The 27,090-nt window shown below is 48.2% G+C and overlaps 1 protein-coding gene across 2 annotated transcripts in view; it reads left to right on the forward strand.

Moving 5' to 3' along the window:
• Positions 1-27,090, forward strand: part of DLGAP2 (DLG associated protein 2) — a 715,150-nt gene that overhangs the window by 669,213 nt on the left and 18,847 nt on the right. For both annotated transcript variants that reach the window (XM_067722012.1, XM_067722010.1), the window contains 3 exons: positions 18,618-18,967; positions 19,871-19,912; positions 25,821-25,906. In XM_067722012.1, coding sequence (XP_067578113.1) covers positions 18,618-18,967; positions 19,871-19,912; positions 25,821-25,906 — 478 coding nt within the window. The remainder of the gene's footprint in view (positions 1-18,617; positions 18,968-19,870; positions 19,913-25,820; positions 25,907-27,090) is intronic.

Raw genomic sequence — 27,090 nt, forward strand, 5'->3', positions numbered from 1 at the left:
AACATGTAGTATTAATATTCTTCTAATAATAATTAAATACCAACCATATGCATGAAAGCCTCATTAAGAGCTTTAGGATATGTACTAGGCGTTCTATTTTCTTTATTTTTTAAATTTTTTTATATAGCAGGTTCTTATTAGTTATCTGTTTTATACACATCAGTGTCTACATGTCAATCCCAATCTCCCAATTCATCCCACCACCACCATACCCCTGCCACTTCCCCCCTTGGTGTCCATACGTTTGTTCTCTACATCTGTGTCTCTGTTTCTGCCTTGCAAACTGGTTCATCTGTACCATTTTTCTGGGTTCCACATATATGCGTTAATATATGATATTTATTTTTCTCTTTCTGACTTACTTCACTCTGTATGACAGACTCTAGGTCCATCCACGTCTCTACAAATGACCCAATTTTGTTCCTTTTTATGGCTGAGTAATATTCCATTGTATATACGTACCACATCTTCTTTATCCATTCGTCTGTCGATGGGCATTTAGGTTGCTTCCATGACCTGGCTATTGCAAATCATGCTGCAATGAACATTGGGGGGCGCATGTGTCTTTTTGAATTATGGTTTTCTCAGGGTATATACCCCGTAGTGGGATTGCTGGGTCATATGGTTGCTCTATTTTTAGCTTTTTAAGGAACCTCCATACTGTTCTCCATAGTGGCTGTGTCAATCTACATTCCCACCAACAGTGCAAGAGGGTTCCCTTTCCTCCACACCCTCTCCAGCGTTTGTTGTTTGTAGATCTTCTGATGCTAGGCATTCTATTTTCAACCCTGCCAGGTTCATGCTGCTAGTAAATGTTTTGCTTGTTTGGGGGGCTTGAGTTCACCGGTTTTTCCCTCAACTCTTCAAGGCGGTGGTGATTCAGCTGAAACAGACGCTTGCGATCTAATCTCCAGGGAGCTGAAATAGGACCAGAATCCACTGCTCAGCCCTGGGACCTGCAACCGTGGGCGTATCTCCATCCCACTATTTCTCTTGTTACGAAAAAACCCACTTGCTGATTAGGGTCCTCTCGCTAAATGAAGTGGCTTTGGAAACATCTACTTTCATTTCACACATGGTTTCTTTCTCATCTGTGAAATGATTTATCAGATAGATTTACTTGTCTAAATATGCATTTCACCCGATTTTCCTAGGGGGAGAAGGTTATTGATATCATGGAGGAAAATTCTATAAAATTAGATTATACTGATTTTCCTCTGGGTCAAAAATTGTCTCAGCATATGTCAGAACTGATTCCAGAAGTCGTTACAAGGAAGAGAAAATCCATTCAGAGCACGACAGAGGAAACAGCCATAAACCTTGTTTTATTTGGTTGTTTCTGTTTCTATGGTACCTTGTCCCTGAAGCACACATCATGATTTCCAGTTCCCAAGACAGTCTCCATCGTGTGCAGTCAGGCACCTTCCTAAGCTCTGGCCACGTGACTCCAGCCTGTTCCCCCATGACGTCCCCTCCAACTCCCACCCTCCTTCCTTCCTCGAGCCAGGACCCTTGGGGATTCCATGGGGCCATCACGACAGCAGGAGTGATCAGTCACTATAAGAAATAACTGTTTAACTTGTGGAGAAGTGAACCAGTCAGATTTAACATTTAACATCCTACGCCCTGAATAATCAGTGATTCAATAAATGAACTCACGCTCGCATAAAGAAACGGATGGATGATGAATCATTCAGCTGGATTTTAGGATCCTGCCGAGATCCAAGCGCTGTGGGGCCGACCCCTCAGGCCTCCCAGGCAGCCCGCCCCCTGCACCTGCGTCCCCCTCTTTGCTGCGCACCTGGCCGTGCTTACCTGGAGCTCTGCTTAGCCCTCCAGCTGGTCCCCTAAGTGCCTTCTCACCCACCCTCCACCCAACTTTCTGAAAATTCATCCTGGTCCAGCACTGCCCACCTGGGACCCCCATGGTTTCGTGGTTTCCATGAGCCGAGACGACAGTGTCTGCACTCAGTGTGTGACCTGGATGACCCGGCCCGGCCCCCAGCTGCCCTCTCACCCCCTCGCCTGGCACTCACCCCTCCTCACAGTCTCTCACTTCTGGGCTTTGGCATATCCTATTTGCTGAGACCAAAATTTGCTTTTTCGGATTTTTTTTTTTTTTTTTGCCTAATTCTTAGCTATGCTTTCAGAGTCAACCCAGGAATCATTTCCTCCAGGAAGCCTTCACTGATTTGCTCTTCATCTAATTCCTTCCCTCCTATCCCCCATCAGATGCGTTCCAACAAAAGTACATATTTACTAAAACAAAAAAATCCTAACTTTCATTTATGTTTAAAATGTACTGGGAATTCCCTGGCAGTCCAGTGGTTAGGACTCCACACTTTCACTGACGAGGGCCCGGCTTCAATGCCTGGTCGGGGAACTAAGATCCCACAAGCCGTGAGCTTGGCCACAAAAAAATTAAAAATTAAAAAAATGTACTTCCCTTTTAAAGATATAGAGATATGAGATGGCAAAACATTTAGGCTACGGTAGCAAATTATATTCACTATTTGCGTATACTTACATCCTCTCATAAATATGTTTAGAAAGCATCGATACTATGGCTTTTATTTCTTACAATATGTTAGTTAAAAAGCAAGTTATTTAAATTCACAAAATTATAAAATATTAAATTAAAGCAAGTTATTAAAGCAAGTTATTTAAATTCACAAAATTATAAAATATTCTAAGAACTTCGAAAAGAAAATAATTTTGCTCTCAGGAAGAAAGAGTGTAGCAATGCTTTTCAACCAAATCACTCGCCGTCAGGATTTAGTTTTCTTGCGATGAGGTAGAAAAGAATTAACATTGGAAATCAGAGAAATGTGTCCATAAAGTCCTGTATGTACACAGAGTTTATTGATTATCTGGACTTAATAATTTTCCATACATTATCTTTAAAATGCACTAAAAAATATAATGCACTTGTTACTTTTGCAACTTCAGATTTTTCTTCTTTGCTTATGGTTTCCAAGAAACACTTCGACAATTTAATGTGGTGTATTTGGACTTACACAAAATGGTTTCCTGTTAGGTATTTCTATTTTCTGGAGAATTCGCCTTTAAGAAAAATTATCCTTTGAAGCATCGTTCAGAAAGGGAAGAGGAGACTGCCTGAAGCCTGTTTGTCTTATGCTATCACTGTCTTTCCCATTCTGTTTGCCAGTGGTTGGTTGATGTTTGCTTTGGACTAGTGGTTGAGGACTAAGGCGTTTCCAACTGAGGAACGTTGGAAAATTCTGTGTGTGATACCGGTGATGGTTAAGCTTATGTGTCAACTTGCCAGGCTTGCATGTTTAGTCAAACGTTATTCCGGGTGTTTCCGTGAGGGTGTTTCTTTGACAAGTTAACTTTTGAGTGAATAGACTGAGTGAAGCAGATTGCCCTCCCTAATGTGGGTGGGCCGTGCCCAATCAGTTGAAGGCCTGAACAGAACAAAAAGCTGACCTTCCCCGGAGTAGGAGAGGATTCCCCCTGCCCGACTGTAGGAAATCTGCTTTTTCCTACCTTAGAACTTGAACTGAAACATCAGCTTTTCCTGGGTCTTGGGCCTGCCGGCCTTCGGACTTTAACTTACCCATCCGCTGTCTCTCCCAGCTGGCTGACAGGCCCCCCAGACCTCCGGTCCTGACAGCCCCCATAGTCACATGAGCCGATTCCTCACAATAAACCTCTTTCTCTACGTATGGATACATTCTCTTGGTCTGTTTCTCTGGACAGACGTGACTAATACGGTATCTCCAAAGAATATTTCTTCAGGTTCTGTATTTTAAACGGTCAGAGTATTTACACAGAGAATTTTCACCAGCAGGCCTTCTCTCTCTCTGGCAAAAACCTGGACTTTAACGAGATGGATAAGAATCTTTTGTCCTTGTGGCTGGGGGGACGGGGCAGGGGGAGGGTTCATTAAGATGAAAGGTGTTTTCACAGATGTTGATAAGCTACGTTTGAAAATGATCAATCAGGTAGATCTAAAAGTATGAAAACACTATTCGTTTCAGAAAGCCGGCGGTTACCGACAATCACGTGACAGGTTTTAGGCACGTCCAGGGAGCTGGCCTACAGGACAGTGTGCTCCCTGTGGACATGCGTGGCCCAGGCTCACAGCCAAGGCAGCAAATGCTACCTTCTGGGGGCCACACCCTCCCCTGGGGCCCGGGGACATCAGAGAAAAGAAGTCCCATTTGGCGGTTCAGGTGAGTCCCTGAGAGTGTCCCCGCTGCCGGGACTGGGTTGGCACTGGATGGGTGACTCGTGAACCAGGGCTGTCAGCGTGCCTGAGCCGGAGGGCAAGTGAAATTCTGGTCTAGGAAGAGAACCGAGGGTGGCAGCCAGAGAAGCCAGTGTCCATCACCATAAAGGAGGGAGTGAGAGGCCCAGCATCAGAAGCAACCAAGAGACAGTCAACTGGCTGAGGGAGGGCCCAGGACTCGGCAGAAACAGAGCTGCAGGGCCCGGAGCTCATCCTGACTGCTGGGTTAAGGGCATGTAGTTCCAGGGAGAAGGTTCCCATCCTCACCTGGCGGGTCTGCAGCTGACGCCCTGCAGGAAACTGTAACAAGGAAGCTGGCAGCAGTCTCCCCACAGAGGCCACGGGCTCCAGAATTGAGGTCCCCAACCTGGAATCCATGGGCCCCTGGGGGTCCCTAATATAGCCAGGAATTCGGGGCCACATGAACTGAGCTGGGATAAAAAGCGGATCTTTATTTTTTCTGACGTCTAACTGTAACTCACAATGCCCTGGGTGAGGAATGCTATGGAACACGCTCACGTCAGCAGTGCGTCTGCCTCAGAGCGCGGGAGTGTCAGTTCAGAGTCGCCCTACGATTCCTGCAGGGATCTTGAAAACACCGTTTACGCTCATCAGGCTTTGAAATTACAGTAGTTATTAGTCCCGTTGCCGGATCTCATCATGTACTGCATTAATGGATAGGAGCATATCACAGACATTTTTAACATTTTGATGATTATATTTTATGTAACTTTTTAATCCTCTGCATTTTAGTTTTTGAATCTAAAACGTTGTCTTGAGAAGGAGGGTGTCGGCCTGACCGAGCTGCTGACGGGTCACAGCCCAGCGGCAGGTGTCACAGCAGGATTTCTCTGCTCGAGTAGTGCAGTTTTCAGTATTTGCAGTATTGGCTTTCCTTATAGATAATCGACATCAGAAATTATTTTACCTCTTACTGTTGACTGTCTTTCCTCCACTGCCACGAGAGCAGGCACCTTTAGGGGCTGTTAAACACTGTATCAGAAACTTCTAGAGCAGGGACTGGAGTTTACCACCCACGAGTGTTCAGTTTGCATCAAAGGACACAGTACACAACAGGGGGACGGTATGCATCCAGAGAGGCCCAGGGTTTCTTTGTCCTCTCACTGCTGGTCACACAGAACATGCCTTCTGATAGCAGCAGCAGCATGTGTGCAAACACTGCAGGGCGAGGAGGCCCAAGGTGTGCTCGGGGTGGGGTCTTTCGTGGTGCGCTGGCCACACGGGCACCTGCAGCTACATGACCAGTCTTACCCCACCAGGCTCTGGTGAAAGCAGCTGGAGATCACAAATGCCGCTGTCACTACTAAGCAAGGCTGTTACTCACAGGCTGTCACATCCTGCCCAAGACAGTGCACAAACCCATGGTTCTGGGGCGTCGTTGATCTTTGGTTACTGTATTGCCTAGTATTAGCCAAGGTCAGGACCACACTTGGGCACTTCGGGATTTGCTGCAGCTGAGTTTCGATTTGCCCAGTCTCCTGCTCTGTACACCTGGGCTGTACAGGACTCAGTAAATATTTGTTGAATGTAAGAATGGTTGACTTGAGAAGTTACAGTGTATGAAATATTTAAATCTATTTACACTAACAGTTTGCACTCACTTAATATTTAAAATTCAGTATTTAAACTTCCCCTCTGCTAAGCCCTTCGCTCAGACCTCCCGTTCCGCTTTTTCTCTCGATGTTTTTCTTTGGACGGTACCAACTCATGGTACCCACCAACTTCTTTATCAGATATTCAGTGTGACATGTGAGTGGATCACCTACGACTTAGCTGTGCAAGAAATAACACAGTAGTTTATTTTCTTTAAATCAGTTCAATACCAATTCTGAGTGTCCCACCCCTCCTGCCTGATATCCAGCCTTGGTCATTTTGGGTGAACCCAGGGCATTACAAGGCCAGGACTCCCACGTGGCATCAAGGCATCTGGAGGCCCCCGGTCACGGACACCCGCTGCCCTAAGGTCTCCGTGTCCCTTTCCGCGTGGCCTCAGGGTTCTTGGGCCTCCACTGCATGGTCGGGACTCAGCTTCTCAGAGACGCACAGGTTCTCCTCCTGCCGCCATTCTCTGCAGAACTCTGCTCTCTGCCCTCTCCCCGCTGACCCCTGGGCAACCTCTGTTGAGTCTAGGATTTTACCAAAGTCAAGACAAGGTTAAGCTGGAGTTACCTTCCGCCAACAAAATCTTTGCAGAGAGGGACCCCAGAGCTGCTTGCAACGGGAAGGATTGTGGGAAAAAACATACAAATAATATCCCGAAATTTTATCCTGCGATGTAGGTCAAGTGCAGAGGTTTTCCCAGAATGGCAGCAACCCGTGCCTGTTCATTACTCCTCAGATGACATCTGAGAACTTCTGAAAAGAGGTCCTTAGTGGCCCACTAATTGCAAAATCATTTCAGGTGATCCTTCCAATTTTGATGTTGATTCCCTGAAAAGGTAAGAATTATTCAGGCATAGAAACTGAATTGGAGGGAACTGCCTTTCTCTAACATTGAGGATGTCCAAAAGCCAAATACACATAGCTCAAAATATTTTTTAAGTGATGAAAAAATTCCACCGCTAACTTCCTTTTGCCTTTACAAAGATACTGGAGCTGTTCAGAACTCGACCTTATAGTTAGTGCTGCCTGGTTATCATTTATTTTCAGTAGAGGTGTTAGGCCAAAACAATTCGTTTAGGCCATTTTAACATTCCCAGGTTTGGAGGAAGAGATTGAATGAGATTGAGGTTAATCTTTCAACCCCTTTTCAGAAGCCAAGAAAAGTAGAATGCTACACACATATACATGGTGGGCTTGGTTTATGGTTTTAGGGATTTGGGTTATATCTGCCTGGATTCCTTTCAGATGACAGACAGGTGGCAGTGAAACATTGTAAGGAAATAGTTCTATGGACCATAGGAAACACATATTCATATGTGTCAAGCATTCCTTTATAAAATAAATAATTACATTGGATTTATTTCATCCTAACATAGCCACTAAGATGCAGAGCCATGCTGTGCTTTTTAAACACAAATAATGGGAGAGCTTTGAAATTCCCAGCGGATTTATCGTAAAGAACATTTATACTTCTGTTTATCGGTTTATTACTTTTTGGAAGCCAAGAAGGAGAGGGATAAGGAAGAATGAACTGATTGATCGTATCCAGTGTTACCATGAGTGTAAGACATAAGAAGGGAAAGGTTCGCCAGCTAAGGAACAGTGCTCGTTTCTGGCACGAACAGGTGTAGGTCCGCTGAATTCCTGGAGAAAAACCCATACGGCAAATATGGGGCAAGGCCACCTTTCCAGTTCTTTAAATTGTCTGTGTGTGCTGTGATCGCTTTCTCTAATGGACAGTTGGTGTTTTCTTTATCGGTTTATGGATTTATAGCAGGTCTTTCCTGCACTGCCATTTTGATCAGTCACACAATCAACGGAATCAAATCCACAGATTTTTATTTTGTCTAATGTCTCTAAAGTACTAAAGAGATGCTTCATGAAATGAAGGGAAACAGAATTTGCAATAGATTTAGAAGCTCTGGACACTCTGCAAATAGATAATCACCGTGCTCAAATTTTCTCTGCTAATACTTGGTAGTTAACATTTGATCCCTATGGTGAGTTATTACAAAGTGGGCTATGATTCACGAAATGCTCAAAGTTCTCTTCTCTTCCGAATATTTACGGCATGGACTTAGATCCTAACTGTGGGACAGAGGAGTCTCCTCCCACATACTCTTTCCTGCAGACTGAGGCTTAGTTGTCACGGTGAGGGAGTTTTCTGAAAGGCTTGTACTAGGCGGCAGACGGTGGCAAAAGGAAGTGAGTTGCTTTGGCACTTGGGGTTATTGAAGAGGCAGGTGCCGTGTGCTTCTCAAAGGATGCTCAGAGCCTACGTCTGCATCCCTTGTATGTAGATGACAGGAGCATGGGGACAGAGTCTCTGAAGCAGAGGTACTTGGGAAAGGACAGATACAGGCTCCATTGCTATTGCTCCAATCTCGGTCTCCGTGCCTACTTCCGCCAAGAAAATCCCCATCAGCATAATTCTTGCATCACACGGCAAGCATCTGGGGAGCAGTGCTAACAGAGATTCACATTCACTCTCAAACCTACAACCCAAGGTCCAGGTGCTGAAGCCAATAGGATGGACAGGTGTCCTGCGTGGCTGAAACGGGGAACCCGCTAGGTTCCATGTGTTCAGTGGGCAGCCCTGAGGCTGGCAGAAATGAGCGAGACCTGTCACAGCAGCGGGAAAGTCCCCTGGGAGTCCAGGGTCCTCAGCGTCAAGCCGAGAGCGTCTTCCAGCTCAGCTCAGCTCAGCTCTTGATCAGCGACCCCAGCTGTCCTGGTCCTCAGTCAGGCGTCAGCTCCATCGTCAGGGAGGCCCAAAGCCCCAGGGTGCCCAGAGGGTGGAGGCCACAGAGGCAGCTGTGGGCAACTGGACCTCCATCCCTCCCGAGGATGGTCTGCGTGGCCCTTTAGCTCCTGCCTGCAGTGCTCGGCCACCAGACGCCTCACACGCAGCCCTGATGTCTTTGTTCACTGCGCGAACCCGCAGAACCACCGGGGCAGGTGGAGTCTTCTCCCCACTGAGAGTTAGACGCAGGAAAATGCCTGATTGACTGGGCACCTTCCAGGCTGCAGAAAAGCTTCTGTTTCTAGTCTCAGTCTGGATTTGTGCTCATCAGAGCCAAATATGAAAGGTTAGGGAGAAGAAAGATGGATGCCGTCCTGCAGGTGTGGACGCCCACGGCAAGCCCCGCCCACACTCCAGGCACTTAGAGGCCCTGCCCCTGACTGGAGGTCAGGGAGTTCCTTTTCTGAAGCCCCATTTGAATGATTCCTCTTTTCCCTTCAGTTAAGTTGGCGTTTTTTCTAGTCATGCATTCATTAACATGCAGGTGTGGAATTTAGAGATGTTTGTGTTTCTCTCCTTTAAGAAAATAATTCCATGAACCTGGTGCTAACTGAATATTAAACTAGAAAAGTCAATTGGGTTTTATACACATCGTGGTACTTTTCACAAACGTCATGAAGTTGCACTTGGAGTCTGTCACCTAGAGCATCCTGTGTGTTTTAATGATGTGTCTGGCTCAGCGTCTCCTCTCCCGGGACAAACCAGGAAAGCCAGGATTTCCTCACTCTTGGGTCCCCATGGCCTGGAATGTGCTAAACATTGAAGAAACAGTTGCTGAGTTTTTAATGAAAACAATGAACAAACGGGTTAATTAGTAAGGGATGTTTTTCTCTCTGAGCTGCCCTCAGGTGGTAGCGCTGTTCCCAGTGCAGGTGGTTTTCACTCTGTGATTAATGTTACGAGTTTAGAGAATAAAACTTTTCATGTGACATTGACAGCACACTGCAGTCACCAGCAAACATCCAGGGACGCGTGGATCAGCAAACCAGCCCTTTGTGGGGACTCATTTAGAACCTCTTTGTGCTTCGTTACAGACTCTGCGTCATCTGTTTTCCAGCTCCAGGTGTCAGGGCCAGGTTTTCTTTTTAATAAAGAATATGGGGGGAGGTGGAGCCCAGGAATGGCAGGCAGCTGGCAGACCGACACGTTGCCAGCAGTGTCTGAAAAGCACAGTAAATGGCCACTTTGGTCCATGTCTCATCTCCTCCCTGTTTTATCTCAGGGCGGGGCTCGGGGGTGACTCACTGTGCAGTCTCCATGCCAACCTCTCCTCTCAATGCACCCTCTCCTGCAGGCCAGGGAGGGACACGATTTCCTGGAGATCGGAGGCTGCAGTGAGCCCTTCATGCTGTTAGAGGCCCCTGGTTTTCAGGGTCCCATTATTAATGGGGAATTCAGAGCAGATATAGTTCCGTGGCCAGGACGAAGCAGGAGTTCACAGACACATTGTGTTTGCACAGTATTTGTCCTTGTGCTGGGTCTGCGAGCTTTGTAAGGGAGTTGGATCCATCCTTTGCAGAAGGTGAGCGGGACCTGCAGCCCCATGGCCGCTGACGGCGGTGCCAGGATAGGGCCAGGGTCTCACTGCGTCCAGGCAGAGCCGCTACACCCCATCCCACGCCCCTAGTGGCCGCCAGCATCCTGGCCGCACGAGCTGTTCGTGCTCAAACTGTTAGTGGTTACTGATTCAAGCAGGCCCAGAAAGGTCACCGGGAAGCCCCCAGCCGGGAGCTCTGATTTATTGGCACAGCTGACTGCTTGATCTCAACACGGCACACACAGAAGGTGCCTCTGGCGCTTGTCCTGTGCGTCAGGATCGATGACTGTGTGTCTGTTTCTACTGCAGTCACCTGGAGATTGTGACTATGTTGTCCGTATGAGAGGTTTGGGGGGTCTTCCAACCTTCTTATGGAACTTTCCGGGAGAAGTAGACAATATTTAGGATGTATTCGTTAGACGCTGAGCATCAGTAGGTGTCAGTAGCTCAGAAGTTATGGGTTGATTTTACCCTTGCAAGTAACATCAGCTTTATCATTTTATTTATTTTTTCGTTGGAAGGTCGTTTTCTTTCCTTGAGTCAAGAGACAGTAGTGTAGTAACTCTGGATACTTTAACTCCAGTGGGTCACAGCTACGTACTCCTTATTTGCCATGAGCAGACATTAAAATCGATGATTTCACCATCAAACAAAACCCCACCCAAGAATGACCCCCTCCCACATCTTGGTGGTAAAAATACAATTCTGGCACAACTTTAATGTAGACTTTATTCACGATTAAACGTCCCAAGTGAAACAAAGAGCAGCCCACATATTGCTTGTGAGGACAGGACAGCGCCTTCCACTACTTGATCTGCAAATTCTCCACGAACAGATTGACCCAAGTCACCCAGTTGTGTCCCTGTGATGGGTCTGTCAGCTTTTCCACTGAAATAAATCATTCTTTTCAAAAAATTTTTTCATCTAAGTTTAAAGCCTCCCATTCTCAAAAGATGCGGGACACAGTTGTGTCACACTGGACACTTGATTTGGGCGGGGGGGGGGAGAGACACCCTCTGCTGCCCGTACGTTTTCATCGTTTTGTCTTGTTATCTGATCTCTGTAAGCTCAGCGCTTACCGTCATTATAATCAATTCCCTGTTGTGTTATCATTTTGTTTACTGCCTGGGCCCTTGAACACTCAGAATTCTGTACTTAGAAACTTATCTGATTCTTCACATCCTTAAAAGTTGGCTCATTCTCAGTTTTTTTTTCAGAAAATCCAAGTTCTTCTTGTGCAAAGTGAGTTTTAAATATTTAAAATGAAAACAGGAAGTGTCTCAAACCGTGAAACAGCTGTCATCACTTCATTTTACTGTCTGCAAGATGTTAGATGCTGGTTAGACTATAATTTCTTGCTAATTAACACATCCGAGGTACATGTCTGTGCCACCAGCCCATCAATGTTGCCCCAGAACTTGGGGGACCCAGGCAAGTTTTTGTAACTTTAGGGAAATCACTGTGTGCACGCTGGTGGGATAAGACTTCTGTGTCCTGTTTGATTTACACTTACGTTTTGAGACTGACATTAATTAAAGTGTCAAAATAGCTTTAATCTTTTATGTCGAATCTTTGTCTTTGGTTTGGTTTCTCCAATATCCAAACTCTCATTAGACATTCATGGGCTTGATGACTGTAATTCCTTTTATGCTGTTATCTTTGAAGTTCTAATTAAGAGTGCAGTGAATTTAAGTGTCGCTGTTACATTCAAATAGAACGGCGATGCCTGACTTTCGAAAAATATTTTATCTTGATTACGTATTTATATGACAGAATGCTAATTTTTAAATTTCCTTTTTGGCTTGCAAATGACTTGTAAGGACTGAATTCAGAAATGTGTCCAGAATTCCAGGTGTGGAGGGATAACTAGGCATGCATTTAAAGTAACGATGTATTCACATTTGAGATTACTCAGAGCCATGTGGAAGTAGAGACTGAGTAGCAGTGTATTTCATCCCATTCAAGTTAGTTTACCTCCAATAAGATGTGTTTCTCCAGATTCTCCTTCAGTAGATTTGCTAACCCAACACTTTGAAGACCTAAAGGGAAGTCCTTATGACCGATGTCCTCTGCTTTATGTCATCTGTTGAACAGATGGGGGCTGCTCATACTGATTCAACTTTGCCTGGAGAAAACCTCTAGACCAGCACCGTCCAGCAATGAGAATGTTCTCTGGCCTCTGTCCAGTACTGTCCCCATTGGCTGTTCGTGACTATTGAGCAGTTGAAATGCAGCTCAAATGCGGAGGAACTGATGTTTAAGTGGAGCTGAGATGTTTAGATATTTCAGAAGTTTAGGTCATTTAAACTTGGCTCCGGGCTATGCTATTGGACAAAGCCGTCTGGAATGTGGCCCTTCTCACACAATCAGGATAAATCATCTACGAGGTTTTGGGCACAGTTCACTTGGCCAGCAGGGTCAGCAGCTGCAGCCTCTCCCCATCTGCCCAGCTCACACCCTTCTGACCAGGGCTTTGAGCCATTTCTTCAGAAAGGGTCCCAATGAGATTAACTCAATCCCGCATATATATACCGCATATATCTGGGAAAGTACGGTTTTCACCTGCCTCTGCCGTGGTTCTCATTCCGCTCTAACAGGGAAGAGAAACATGTCCCTTAAGTATCACTACTATTGTTTTAGTACAATTTTCATAGAAATCTCCCTAAAATGTATTATATGCATGGCTCCTTCCATCTTAAATAGTGTAATTAACCTTTTCTTGGTGGCGCAAAGTCTCACATTGGTGTCAATAGACTCAGGAGAGAAGGCACGTCACAGAGCCGCTGCTTTCTGTCACCCCCATTATTTTCAGGGTGAGTCTCACCAACTCATCTGATCCCCAAGACATAAGCAGAGTCCAGACTAACTCAGGAAATGGATTAAAACACAAGTGCCTTTTAATCTCTCTCCCTAGAATCAGGAAGCCACTTGAAAATCTCCAGGGATTTTCACAGCATTAGACACATGGTGAAAGAAATCGATGACAGGCTTTTAAACCCAAAAGAATGTTCCTGCCTGGACTCAATTAAAAAATAAAAATAGAGTAGTCAGGCCGTCAGACACCTAAAGATGTTAAGTAATCATTTCATTTTTTACTTTAAAATTTATCTTTGATCACTTTTATTGAAACAAATCTTGGGATGTTTCGAAATCTCTCTGTTGATTCATCTGCTTTTTGAAACTGTATACACTTTGACAGAATTACATTGCTAAGTTAAAATTAAAATTTTCATTCGTATATAATGTTTGTCTGACCTACATGTAGAAAATGATAGATGATACAGCCTGTAACTAACAATGAGCTCACTCATTATTACCTAAACTGTTCAACTGAATAATCGAATATTTTTCTTGAATGTGTAAAACGTTACCTATCATGGTTTATTTTAATCCGTGGCAGCAAATTAACATGCTCAAATGAGCATTTTTAGTCCTTTCTTTACTATATTTCCCAGCTTCTAATTCTAATTCTCAGGAGGCGTTTAAGAATATACAATTCTACTCCGTGAGATTATAGGTACCGACATGTATTTGTCAAAAGAACGGACTTATGAATGAGTACGTTGATATACTTTATTTTTCAAAACTTCTGTCACAGTGTTATTTTACTAATCTAAAGTAGTTCGTATACATTAATTTTTATTTACCCAAGGCTGACAACTGACACTGAATTTTTAAATGATCCAATTCAAAAGCATACAGTTGACCAAGAATATAAAAGTGTTGCATTGTCAGCAGTAAACAGCCTCATTCAAAGTCACACGAGGGATCACATCGTGTGCATATAGGGCCTGAGAGGGTGGCAAAAGGGACATTCAAAATGTGTGTTAAACGCCTGTCTTACGTCTGAAACTACAATTCCCGTTTGGACTTCTGTACTAACGTGTACTAATGGATCTGATATCTAGGTGCCTGGAAATTTTTATCTGTGTTTTCTGAATGTGTTTCTTTAACTTGTGTAAATTTACTCTCAAAACATTAGGTAGCGCCTACTTATTTCATTATAAATGTATGTGTTGGATTTTCACTGGAGCCATTTCAAGGGGAATCAAGTGACAAGTGATAAATACATTCAGGGGTTTAAAACTGTCTCACCCTTGCACGTACTTCCCCCATCGAGAAGATGGTGACTGGATCCCAGAGGGTGGGAAATCCTCACGTGTTCAGCCAGAACGTTCCCTGGGCCACTTAGCTAAACGTCGGCCCACATGTCTTCAGGGGAGCCCCACGTTCTGGGGGGACGTCACGTGGTCGTCCCCTGGAACAGCTCGTGGAAGCGTGGCAGCCCTGGAACTCCACAGCCAGTGGTGCAAACCAGCCGGCAAGGCTGCCGGGACCCGAGTCTACACTGCCTGCCTGAGGACAACTGCCTCAGAGGATGGCGGGGGGTTCGATGCAGGGGTCCCATCCAGAATACCCCAGGGATTAGAGCAGGCTGAGACGGGTCGAGGTCAGGGAAAGGAGGAAGGAGTCTCTCTAGTCGGCAGCTGCGGGGGCGTTGGGTCCCGTCCTGCCGCTGACTCTCTGGCTGCCCTCAGGAAAATGTTCAAAGATACTGGAACCTCCGTTTTCTCATCTGGGAAATGGAAGAACAAGTGCTATCAACGGCAAGGTTGTTCTGCAGCTTCCATGAGGCTGAAGGATGGAGAGCTCAGATGGCCACAGAGACGCTCTCCCAGTTGCAGCCGTGCCCCTGGGTGTGCTCCTGGCGGGGTGCACACTGATTGTTCTTCCCCGAGACTGTGTCTCCTAAACACCCCTACGGTGACCCGGTAACAGCCTCCGAAGAAATGAGGTGGCGCCGGGTGCTGGTTGCTGTTGGTGTTTGTCTTTCTATCCATTGGAGGAGGAGCCATGAGCAGCTGTAAGCGACCTCCGCTGTCAGGGCCGCCCTCCCCGAGACCGCGCTCCGCCGCCCCTGCGTGAGCTTTGTTCCCCGTCATCCTCGCGACAGCAGATAAGTGACGTTGTGGCTGCTTCCCTTTTACAGATGAGCAAACTGAGGCTGAGAGAAGGCAGCTTCTCCCAGATCACACGCACGCTTACATCACTTTATGTCTGAAGCAAGGAAGATTTACTGTAGCTCTAAAAGAACCAGAATGGAAATATGGGAGATTTCCCTTTCTTTTTTAAAAATTTATTTATTTTTTATGGAAGTATAATTAATTTACAATGTTGTGTTAGTTTCATGTGTACAGCAGAGTGATTCAGATAATATATACATATATATATTCGTTTTCATATTCTTTTCCATTATAGTTTATTACAAGATATTGAATATAGTTCCCTGTGCTATACAGTAGGACCTGTTGTTTATCTAGTTTATATAGAGTAGTGTGTATCTGCTAATCCCAAACTCCTAATCTATCCCTTCCCCTTTGTTAACCATGAGTTTGTTTTCTATGTCTGGCTCTGTTTTTGTTTTGTAAATAAGTTCACGGTATCATATTTTAGATTCCATGTATAAGTGATACCATATGACATTAGTCTTTCTCTGTCTGGCTTACTTCATTTAGCAAGATAATCTCTAGGTGGCAAGATTTCATTGTTTTTTATGGCTGAGTAATATTCCATTGTATGTATGTACCACATCTTTACCCATTCCTCTGTCGATGGGCATTTAGGTTGTTTCCATGTCCTGGCTCCGGACATAGGGATGCGTGTATCTTTTCAAATTAGAGCTTTTGTCTTTTCTGGGTATATGTCCAGCAGTGGGATTGCAGGATCATATGGTAGCTCTATTTTTAGTTTTTAAGGAACCTCCACACTGTTCTCCATAGTGACTGCACCAGTTGACATTCCCACCAACAGTGCAGGCGGGTTCCCTGTTCTCCACGCGCTCTCCAGCCGGTGACTTTCGTGCCCACGGGGAAGAAGCTGCAAACTCCAAGCTCCGGAGTCAGCGCATCCACAGGTTGACGGCGTGTTTGGTTTTTTTTTTTTTTACCATCTTTATTGGAGTAGAATTTCTTTGCAATGGTGTGTTAGTTTCTGCTGTACAACAAAGTGAATCAGCTATACGTATACACATGTCCCCATATCCCCTCCCTCTGGCGTCTCCCTCCCACCCTCCCTATCCCACCCCTCTAGGTGGTCACAGAGCACCGAGCTGATCTCCCTGTGCTATGCGGCTGCTTCCCACTAGCTATCGATTTTACGTTTGGTGGTGTATATATGTCCATGCCACTCTCTCACTTCATCCCAGCTTACCCTTCCCCCTCCCCGTGTCTCAAGTCCATTCTCTATGTCTGTGACAGCATGTTTTTATAAAACATTCACCAGTTAACGTTCTTGAAGAGGCAGGTATCCTTTGCTTTGCAGTTTTCCTCTCTTGGAGCAGTTCCTTAGCCTGGTGATGGGGCCGGGCTCCCTGACTCCTAGGACCTTGTGTCCTAGTGACCTGGGCCCCATGGGAACGATGCTGGGCTTTCAGCAAGCCCGTTCAGTCCTGGGTGTGCTCTGAGGGGGGCCTGGCAGGGCCGCGACGGTAGGTGTGCGAGGGAGGTTAAAAGGCTGCGTCGACAGGACAGAGGGCGGGACCAGGGCAGGAGGGACCGCAGGGTCGGTGGTGGATGCCTTGTGATTGACTGAACCCGGATGGACAGAGGTCTCCTTAAACCAAAGTGTTTTAGCCGCTAGGACAGCACAGGCGGACAGGCCTGCTGAGGATGTTGAAGGTGCCCTTAAGAAGCGGACTTGAGGCACAAGGACCCTGGGGTGTGGATGACGTTCCGGGGGAAACAGGAAGAGCCGCTCGCAGCCCCACGTCCGGGAGGGCCCCTTCCTTCGGCTGACGACACAGCCTCCGGACTCAGGCTTATTTAAAGCAGCAGCTAGTGGTAAGTGCTGGAGGTTGGGAGCCTTTCCTTAAACACCGGAATCTCCCACAGTAAAGCCCTGAATAAAGTCAGCTTTCCACAGTTTTCCTCTAGAGCTTGGTGAGTGTCTTTAAAGAGAATGCTTTTAGAGGTTTCTCGGGTGTAAACCATATTCAAAGCCCATTCTTCTAATAATCCTGTGCCCCCCTGTGTTTCCTACCCTTCAGCGCCTCTTTCCCATTCATCCTTTCGAAAATGTGTGCATTTCATAAATTTTCATGCGAAGTTGTTATGTCTTAAGATCATCCTGACATGACAAACTCATTTTGTTTTATTTGCCTGTGTTCATCTGGGATGACATTTGAGGCTTTATTTCTTGGGAAAATCCATTCACGCAGGTTTAAAAATCACTGGCGCAGAGGGTAAAGGTTAGGAATGTCGGTTGAAGTCCCCACACACAGGAGAGGAAATGGTGCATTTCCACACAGCAGCAGGATGGTGATCCCCGGGCACGGTGTCTGGAGGCCCTGAAAGGAAACAGCTGCTCCGTCTGTCCTCACGGACGAGGCTCGGCCCTCCCAGGCCGTCCTCCTGGGCACGTCTGGTCCCCAGGCCAACAGCCCCCGACGCCTGCACCCTGCCTGGGTGCGCGTGCTTTGCGTGGTGATGAGGGTGCCCGGGTCCCTCTCGGAAACACTTCTGCCAATCCTTCCTTCCAGGTAAAGAAACACGACCAGCACCTATGGAAAACCCATTCCTTCAGAGCAGATGCGATATATTCCTGCTGTGAAAATTGGTAACACCCAGAGCCCAGCAAATATACCTGATGAATTTGGGGTGCCTTCTAAGAGGCAGTTAATATCATTTCATGTCGAATTGCACTTATTTTCTTTGGGGGGTTTACTGTCAGCGTCATGTGTAGAACTCCAGTGTGTGCGGGGCTCAGAGGAGGCAAAGTGGTGGTTGTGAACCGGGTAGACGTGGAGACCCGGGTCCCTTCTCAGTCGCCTCCTACGGCTTCTACCCAGGGAGCGTGTACTTATGGGGAGCAAAGAGCTTTCTGATACTGTGTGTTTTTCTCCATGATTAAAAGAATACCTATTCATCAGAAGCGTTGGTAGGATATACAGAGAACTGTCAGCCACACCGTCACTGAATGATGCCCGTTGTTAAAATGTACTTCTCATCTTTCTTCGTTCACAGATTTTCTTTACAATAGATTCCATCTTAGGCTGGATAGAGTCGAGTAGGCCCTGCTTTTTTAACTTGGAGTTATAAGCATCTCGCCTGCTACCATGACCGGCGTGTAGACGATGGTGTGGCTTCCTTCTGCCCTGCTGAGTCAGACGTTACTTATTCTGCTGGATTTGGGGGTGTTTTTATAGTTTTTCGCTGTTATACACACATCCCTGTCGACTCTCTCTGAGCATAAAGGGTTTTCCCCACACTCTGCCTCATTTTGCTAGGCTAGACGTCGGGGAGAAACCTGCCCAGTGGCCAAGGGAGGGCTCGGTCGTGGACCAGATTCCCTGCGGGCGGCGGGGACCCGGCCCCGCTGACGGACCTCTGTCTCTCTTCCAGCCGTGTCCTACACCAACTACAAAAAGACACCACCGCCCGTACCCCCCCGCGCCACCTCCAAGCCTCTGATCTCGGTGACGGCGCAGAGCAGCACCGAGTCCACGCAGGACGCCTACCAGGACAGCCGCGCCCAGAGGATGGCCCCGTGGCCCCAGGACGGCCGCGGCCTCTACAACTCCACGGACAGTCTGGACAGCAACAAGGCCATGAGCCTGGCCCTGGAGACGGCCGCGGCCCAGCGCCATGCCGCCGAGGGCCAGGGCGGCTCGGTGCGGACCGGTGACAAGGCCACCCTCGTGTCCAAGGCCGAGAGCTTCCTCCAGAGCCGGCGCTCCTCCATCGGGGTCCAGGTACCTCCCGCGTGCCCCCCACGGTGACACAGACCAAGCACTGCTGGCCTTGGCCCGGGCCCTCGCAGGGACCCCGCGGGGCCAGAGGATTCAGAGCCTGGGCCCGGCCTTCAGGGGAGGCCGGCCTGTGGGCGCAGCGGGCGGGATGCCCCGGCCAGGCCCACCCGCCACCCGGAGGGCCCCCCCCAGGCATTTCCAGGGGCTGCCAGCTGCTTGGAGAGTATGGAAATAGGTTATGCTGACACTTAAGAAGGAGGTTTTGTGGTTGAAACCTGATTTTTAGTCTTGTGGCCGAACAGTAGAGAGGGGAGGAAGGGCATTGGGACCAAAGGTGAATGACAGGGAAGGGCTGCTTGTACGAAAAAGGGGCTCACAGCTACTCGAGGTGAGCCCGAAAGTCCCCGCGCCGACCCCAGGACGCTGGTGGGTTAGCTCTGGTTCACTGTGTTCTGAGCACTGAGGGCCAAGCCACCTCCGCTCAGGCCGCAGAGGCCGCCCCTACGCCAGCTCCCACCACCGCGTCCACTCGGGCTCAGGGGCGGGGAAGGCGCCTAGCTAGGAAGAGCACCACCCAGCTCCTGCCCCAACCCGGGGACGGCCCAGGACAGGCCTCGCGCGGACCACGTTTCCCAGGATTTCTGCCGTGACTCCCTGCAAGAGGTGGTGTCGGCCAGCCAGGCAGGTTCCCCGTGGCGTCCTCGGCGAGCACGGGCGCCTCCACCAGCCCGAGTCCAGCCGAGGGCTTCCTTGGCGCCAGGGAGGAGGGCCTGCGAGCTCAGCTGGTGTGAGAGGGGAGCCGTGTCCTGGGCGTCGGGGGCCGGGGGCCGCAGGCTGGGGAGACTGCCCGCTGGTCTGGGTCCTCTGAACCCGGTCTCCACACTGTGGCTTCGTTGTTTTGTTTAGGACTCTGAATTCCCAGAGCACCAGCCATACCCAAGGTCAGATGTAAGTACCGAAATAACTCCAAAGCCAAGTACGCATGAATTTTCTTTTTCTCCCTTTTTGGATTATCCATACAACTGCTCATGTCACCTCTCTCTGTCCTGATTCTATATGCCAGGCTCTATGCTAGGTGCTCCCAGATTACTGCAGGGAACCCTTGCATCCCCTGATGACACAGAATCAGCCCCACTCTGATGAGGACGAAACTGGGGCTCAAACGGGCAGGCGACTCGCTGCAGACGAGGCCTGGCCAGGCGGGGGGTACTGGTACGGGGGCAGCTGGCGTTCACTCGGGGGTCGCTCTGCCATTAGACTCACGTCTCCAGACGAGACTTGTGAGGCCCCCAAGCTCAGGAGGCCGAGGTCACCTTCCTGGGCGCGTGTGCCCCCCGGTCTGCCCACCCGCCCCCTCCCACAGGGGCACGGCCCACCCAGCCACAAACAAGGCTGGAGGGTCGACTTCCAAACACGAGGAGTTGCTGACTTACCCGAAAATAGCAGGAATTTCCAGGTAATTCAGATAATTTCAGGGAATTCCAGACGCCCATAAAGCGAGTTTATCCGGCCACCACTTCCTGCCTGCAAGTCACCCCAGGAGCCACCCCCGCACGCCCCATTCTGCTTCCGGCCGCAGTGCCTCTCCCCAGAGGGTCCCCCGCTCTGCCCAGGCCACCCTCCCTACCAGCCTCACCGGACCCGCCCCCAGCTGCGCATCGCGTGCCGGCCGGGCGCACCTGCCGCCTCTTGGTACCCAGCGCCTAGCACAGCGCCTGGCACATAGCGAGCTCTCGGTCAGTGTCGGTGGGCGAGTGTGGGCGAGCGTGCGAATGCAGGGGTTCCGCTTTCCTCCTGGTGGCATGTCACAGCACGATGTGAGCTTGTCACCTCGCGGTGGCCAAGGGAAGTGAGCTGGAAGCCAAAGAAGATGTCGTCCAAGAAACTTGAGTGTCAGGATAATTGGGAGACAGATGGGTGTGGGGCGCCAGCTCGAGGGCACAGGGGGGAAGAGGGATGAAGTGAAGACCGAGCCGATGGGAGGACCACCCCTAGATGCCTAGAAAGCTCTAGAAGAATGCTCGAGGGCGTCAGGGTGGGCAGGGCACAAAGTAGAGGTGACGCTGAGGGCGAAGAACGGGGCTGGCTTGGGGCCACGTGTGGATCTGCTGAGTCTGCGTCCCAGCCCCGCCCCGGGCTGCCCTCATCCTCACGGTAGCCCCACGGGCCAGCTGGAGCCACATCCCCGTCGGGGACGGGGGGCCCGAGGCTGGGGGTGAGTGACTTGCCTACAGGTCGACAGCCACAGGGGGAGGATGGGACCCCAGCCTGCAGTCTCCTGCCGCACACGGAAGGGGAAGAAATGAGGGTCCTGCGGTGACACCCCCCCGGGAGCCTGCTGTGGTTCTCACCCCATGACCCCTCGTGGAGGGCGGCAACGCCCCCAGCCCCATCACGCTGTCCTCAGCTTGCAGGGCAGGGTAGCTGGTGTTCTGCGAGCCCGTCCAGCACTGGGGGGACGGGTTCCCGCCTGGCCTGCCAGAACCAGGACCTGACGGGTTCCCAGAACCACAGCTGTTGGGGAAACTTAGAAAGTGCAGAGTCTTTTCATTGTACAGACACTGTCCTTCCCACCGAGCAGAGTGTGCCCTCCTGCCTGCACCTTCCCTGGAGCCCGGGCCCAGGATGAGCACTGATGTGTGGGGTCCTCAGGGGCTCAGCTCAGGGCTCCTCCCGTGACATCCTGCCCCAGGCCCTGCAGGTGTGCGCTACACCTGGGTCCCTCCTGGTGACATATCCCAGCCAGCACACCTGTCTTCTCACTTGGAGCCCACACCTGGCCCTACTTCACTTTTCTTCACGATGGTGGTGACATTTAGCTATTTTCTTTGTGCTCACTTTTGTTTTTATCTGTGGTTTGTCTGTTATTGCAGTTTCTACTTGTATGTGTGTGTGTGTGTGTGTGCGCGCGTGTGAAACTCTGTAGAACATGTTTACTGTTCCCATACCCTGTGATGTGGTTTAATGTCAGGGATCATTCAATCCCTTCTGCCTCAGTCACCCCATCTCTAAAATGGGAGCGATTCCCACTCTGCGGTGTCACCAGCTGGTTACTGGGTTTAAACATCCTCTCTGTGGTGATGCTGATTTACCCTGACCCAGGACGCCCTCGGAGTCCCAGCCTTTTCATGTTTCCAGCAAGCCTTCCCTCCCCACCCCACCTTCCTAACTGCTTCTGCTGGGGCTGCGAGCATCTCACAGAGCAGGGCTGGCAAATCATATTTAACTGTTGGACTTGTAATAAGTCCCTGAGGGAACTGCGGGGACTTTGTATGGGAAGCAATGTACCCGCTTTGCTATGTGTGAAGTTTCGAAGGCAGAGCCTAATATGAGCTCAGTTTAGAGCAAAAACTTGAGATTGGAGCTCCAGCAAATATCCTGGTAATGGCTTGCTCCTCTCTGGTGCTTCCAACCACGGGCGATCAGACTTCACCTCCCGAAAACACGGGCCACGCACACACATGCACAGTCCCACGTGTGCGCTCACGTGTACACACGTGTGCTGCACACATGCACGTGCACACGTCCGTACAGGCATACACACGCACACACGTGTGCACTCACACACACACCGGCCACACCAAACTCCTTGTTCCCTAACTGGTCTGTGCGGGACCGCCCTTCCCACTGCTCCTCCTGGCCCGAGGCTCGGCATCCGTCCCTCCACTGAGGCCCGGGGAGAGTGAGGCGGGGGCTTCCGGATCCCGGCGCCCACCACTCACTGCAGCGATGGGCTGGTCCTTTCCCCTTTCATCAGTGAGCACCTCCAGTACAGCGTTTGCTTCACAGAGAGTTCGCTTAAAATACAGGGATTTTGCTGATTTCATCTTTCTTCTCAATGCCTGGAACACCGTGGATCTTGTAAAAAAAAAATGAATGTACGCATATATTTCTCCAAACCTTTACAATCCTTTTACCCTCCTAGGCAGAATTTTCTCTCGGGAAAAGATCCCTTTGATTTCCTTTCCACCGTGCAAAACAGTAATTCCTTTTCTTTGTCCCAAATTTACTTCTTTTCCCCGTCTACATAAAGCTGTCCCAGGATTTCTGAAATGATAAATACTTAGCTCATCCTGACCTTGTACCACTGAATCATATCCCCCTTCACCTTTACCTTCTGAAAAGTAGAGCTGTATCTTCATGTTTTTCTTACAAAGGCTTCATATGACAAACACTGTAAAATCTAAAAGTCATTCAATATAAACTCCTTGAATTTAGTACCTTATTGTTAATATAGCTGATGATCCTAAAAGCGGGCGTGAGAGGGCAGAGCGTTAGATGTGCTGTGGAGAAACTGAGCTGAATCTGGCTCCACCCAAAGAGTCTTACGTCGATCAGACCAAGTGCCCAGCGCTTCCCTCGCTTTTGAGAGTAGGAAGAAAAGACTCCACTGAATTTAAGAGATTTACCCAAGTACCACACGGCCGGCAAGTGGCGGGATTTGACTGCCTCCAAAGCTGCTTTTCCTCATTCACTGTAAAAATAAGAGAATTATAAGAGAAAACGTACACACTAGAGAAAGGAAGAAAAAAGCATTTTGTGATACCTTGGTCGTATTTTTTCGTCACTTTATGGCATGTTTATGTATCTGTGAAGATGTGTATGTTGTATGAGTGCATACACATCTTGTGATCTGACCGCTCACGCCACCTGCTAGTCTACATTCCTTAGTGGACATTGTATCGTAAGCATCTTTCGTGGTGTCATCCTTAAACCATCATTTTCATAGCTGCACAGCTCTTCTGTGTCATGAGAAATGAAAACTTACCATATGTTACTATTATCCTACTTTCCTAGCCTCCTATTTTTCCCACGTGTCACCTTATAATTTGTTAGAATTCGAGGTAACTTCTTTAGACCAGAATCCCAAGACTGGAAAAAGTAAGGCAAATACTTGGAACATTTTTATGATGAAAAGCTAATGCTCTTTCCATTACAAATACCTCTCTAAAACTATACGAATGAAGCAATTTCACCCATATTATGTATCTATCAAATTCGACAATACCTACCCACATTGTAAAATGGGATACCTTTGCCTCAGCCACCACGTGGGCTGGGAGTATAGTCACCAAAGTACGTGCACGTGCAGACATGTATTCATAGCGGCGTCATTGACAATGTCAGAAAACTAGTAATAACCAAATTATCCCTCCATTGAAGACTGATTAAATAAATCAGGTTATAGCCATAGAGTGCAATAGCACTTAAAGCACAAGGCAGGTCCTTTTGCACTGACATGGGGTAACATTTTTAATATATTAACTTTTATTGCAATCTTTTTGTGTAAAACAATAACAGTCTCCCCACCCAGCAAGGTAACAGTTATGTGAGCCGTGACCCACTTGAAACTCAAAAGACGTGGTGATTAATAGCAAGGTTAGGAATTTTATTCAAGCGCGTTTCCCCCTGCAGTCAACCTATTTCCTGTTCCAGCCGCCAAAATATGCAACACAAATGAGAGATGACTTCTGTGCATGTTTTCAGAATTACACCAATAAACAGTGGGCAGCCCCCGGCTGCTGTCCCCAGCTCCGCAGCCCACCGGGAGCTGCAGGGTCTCCATGTGGCCACGCTGATTCTGGCCACAGCGGATCCGTGCAGAGCATGGCTCTGCCCCCGACAAGCTGTGCACCCCTGGGCAAGTTACTCACCTTCTCTGATTCCTCAGTGTTCGATGTGGCTGGAAACGACACAGGGTATCATGTGCACCAGGTGTAGTAACACTTGTCTGCTCTTAGCATGGTACCCGGTGCGGGGTCAGCGGAAAACAAATGCCGGCTCGCTCTTAGTACCACTTCTACTCACCACAAAATGAGTCAGTCCCCAGTGACAAAGGCTTAGCCGAGGGGCATCCCAAGTTACAGGCACGATTGTTAAGTACATCTTTTTTCTCATAACTCACAGGAGAGCGTCCTGATTATTCGTTTAATGGTTTGTATCTTACCTTTGCAGCGATCATTAATATTTTTAAGAAAAGATGTGTTTGACAGTTTAGTTATGACATTTGTGGATTGGGGTCAAAAGTCCTTTTGAGACAATAGGCAATATTCTTTGTGAAAAGGAAAAGGGACAGTGTAGTAGCTGGGATAATATTTGACTAAACTAACCTTTGGTTTTGCAGACTTTTCATACTGAGAGTTTGCGGGGCAGGTGGGGGGTTGTTCGTTTACTTGTTTGTTTGTTTAGAAAACCTGCGCTACTAGAATTCTCTCATGAGTTAACTTTATACCAGTGACGATCATAAATGCTTCTTTGGGTTTGGGGAGGCTTTTTGGCAAGCGCAACCACCATAAGGATTGTGTGTAGAATGTACTGACATCGCCCTGCTCTGGGCACATCATTAGCAAAAAGAGAGACAGCTCTGTGTAGGCGCAGATGGAGAGGTTGCCCCGGTGCTCCTGGTAAATGCTTAAACTCCTTCCGTGTGTTCTTGTATGTGGATGCAGCCGTCAGCACAGTCCTATTAAATCGCGTGTGTGTTTTGTTAGCTCTCTCTGGTTCATGCTGTACCTGTAGGGTGTGATAAGAGCTTTCAAGTCCTCTCAAAACGCGATCTAACAAAGCCTATTTTTTTGCCGGGAGCGAAACAAAGCCATTTCATTTGCATACATTTAAAAGACTGAGATGCCCTGTTGAGTTCAAGTGGTGACACAGAATTTGACGGAACGCAGTAGCGACTTACACCACGATGAGTGCATTTCCCTCTCTCTGTCATTTTCCTGGGTCAAGTGCATCTCTGCATTAATTAAACAGATACATAATTAATTACCACAAATGAATACACACACACAAATAGTCCCTGACCCAGGTCCCTTGTCTTGGTTCTAAAATAAGGTGTTCTGTGTTGAATTAGGTGGAAACAGCTACCGACTCTGACACGGAGAGCCGTGGCCTGCGGGAGTACCAGTCTGTTGGCGTGCAGGTGGAGAACGAGAAACGGTAACCAGCCCCCCAGATACCCGCCATCTCCCAAGCGGGGCTCTTGGTTTGTAACCTGACTGCAAGTGTCTAGACCACACTGACCATCAATAATGCAGGCCATTTGACCATCAATAATTCAGGCCAGGAAACAGGGTCATATCTTTATACTTTTCAACGTATATCATTGTAAGTGTGAATTAACATCCTCCTATGCCTTGTTTCTGCAAGCGGCAGGGGACCCGCTTCTTCTAAAGTAATTTACCACCTACGAAAGCAGGGGGGCTGGCAGCTCTGAATGTTACAGTCCTTTATCCAAAGGGAAAAAACAGGCTGAGGGTGAAACAAACACAGGTTTTCTCACCTTATCATGTTAAAAGTAAAAGGAAAGACAGAGAGAGAGGGAGGGAGATTGAAAGATGTTTAAGACCTTAGCTGTGCTGGGATTGTGACACTTCAAAGGAACCCCTCAAACTGTCAAACACAGAGAAGTCCATTACAGGAGTGTTGTTTTTGTAACAAAAACAGGATGACTATTTTATTTTATATTTAAAATAGCATATCTTGTAAATTTCATAAGCACAAATTTTGATGAGCGCATTACATCGTGAAGCCCCAGTGATTCGCTCACAGTGGAGGGCTTTAGGACCAACCCGCAAAGATTTTGATTGCCAAGGAATTCAGAACACAAACTGATGGCTTCCCCAGGACACCAGGCTCTCAGAACCCGCACGTCGTCGTCTGTACCTGGGGACCTGGGCTGGCTGTCTCCATCCCCCGCGGTGGCTTGTTCTCAGCTCCTTTGCCTCCAGGGCAGGAGATGGTGGCAGGTCCATTAACCAGCTGTACTCACAGCTGTGTGCCATCTGGGGGGCCAGTTGCTGCGGAGCCAAAACATGTAGCATGGGCAAAGTTTGGATGTGCAGACACACATGCACGCGCGCACGCGCGCGCACACACACACACACACACACACACAGTTCTCACCAGCAAAATCTGCACTCCTATTATGTTCACTTCTGCCAGTCATTTCAGTAACTGGCTGTGTGGAATGACTGACGTTTAAATACATACGATGAAAATGTTTTTTAAACACCTGCTGAGGTCAGAATTTGGATTCATTGTTTTGCATAAAAGACAACATCGGGATGATATTACATTATTCAGATAGGAGAAGAAACTCATGTCCTAAGCTGTGATAGGAA

Source organism: Pseudorca crassidens, chromosome 21 (genome assembly GCF_039906515.1).
Source record: "Pseudorca crassidens isolate mPseCra1 chromosome 21, mPseCra1.hap1, whole genome shotgun sequence".
Lineage (NCBI taxonomy): Eukaryota > Metazoa > Chordata > Mammalia > Artiodactyla > Delphinidae > Pseudorca > Pseudorca crassidens.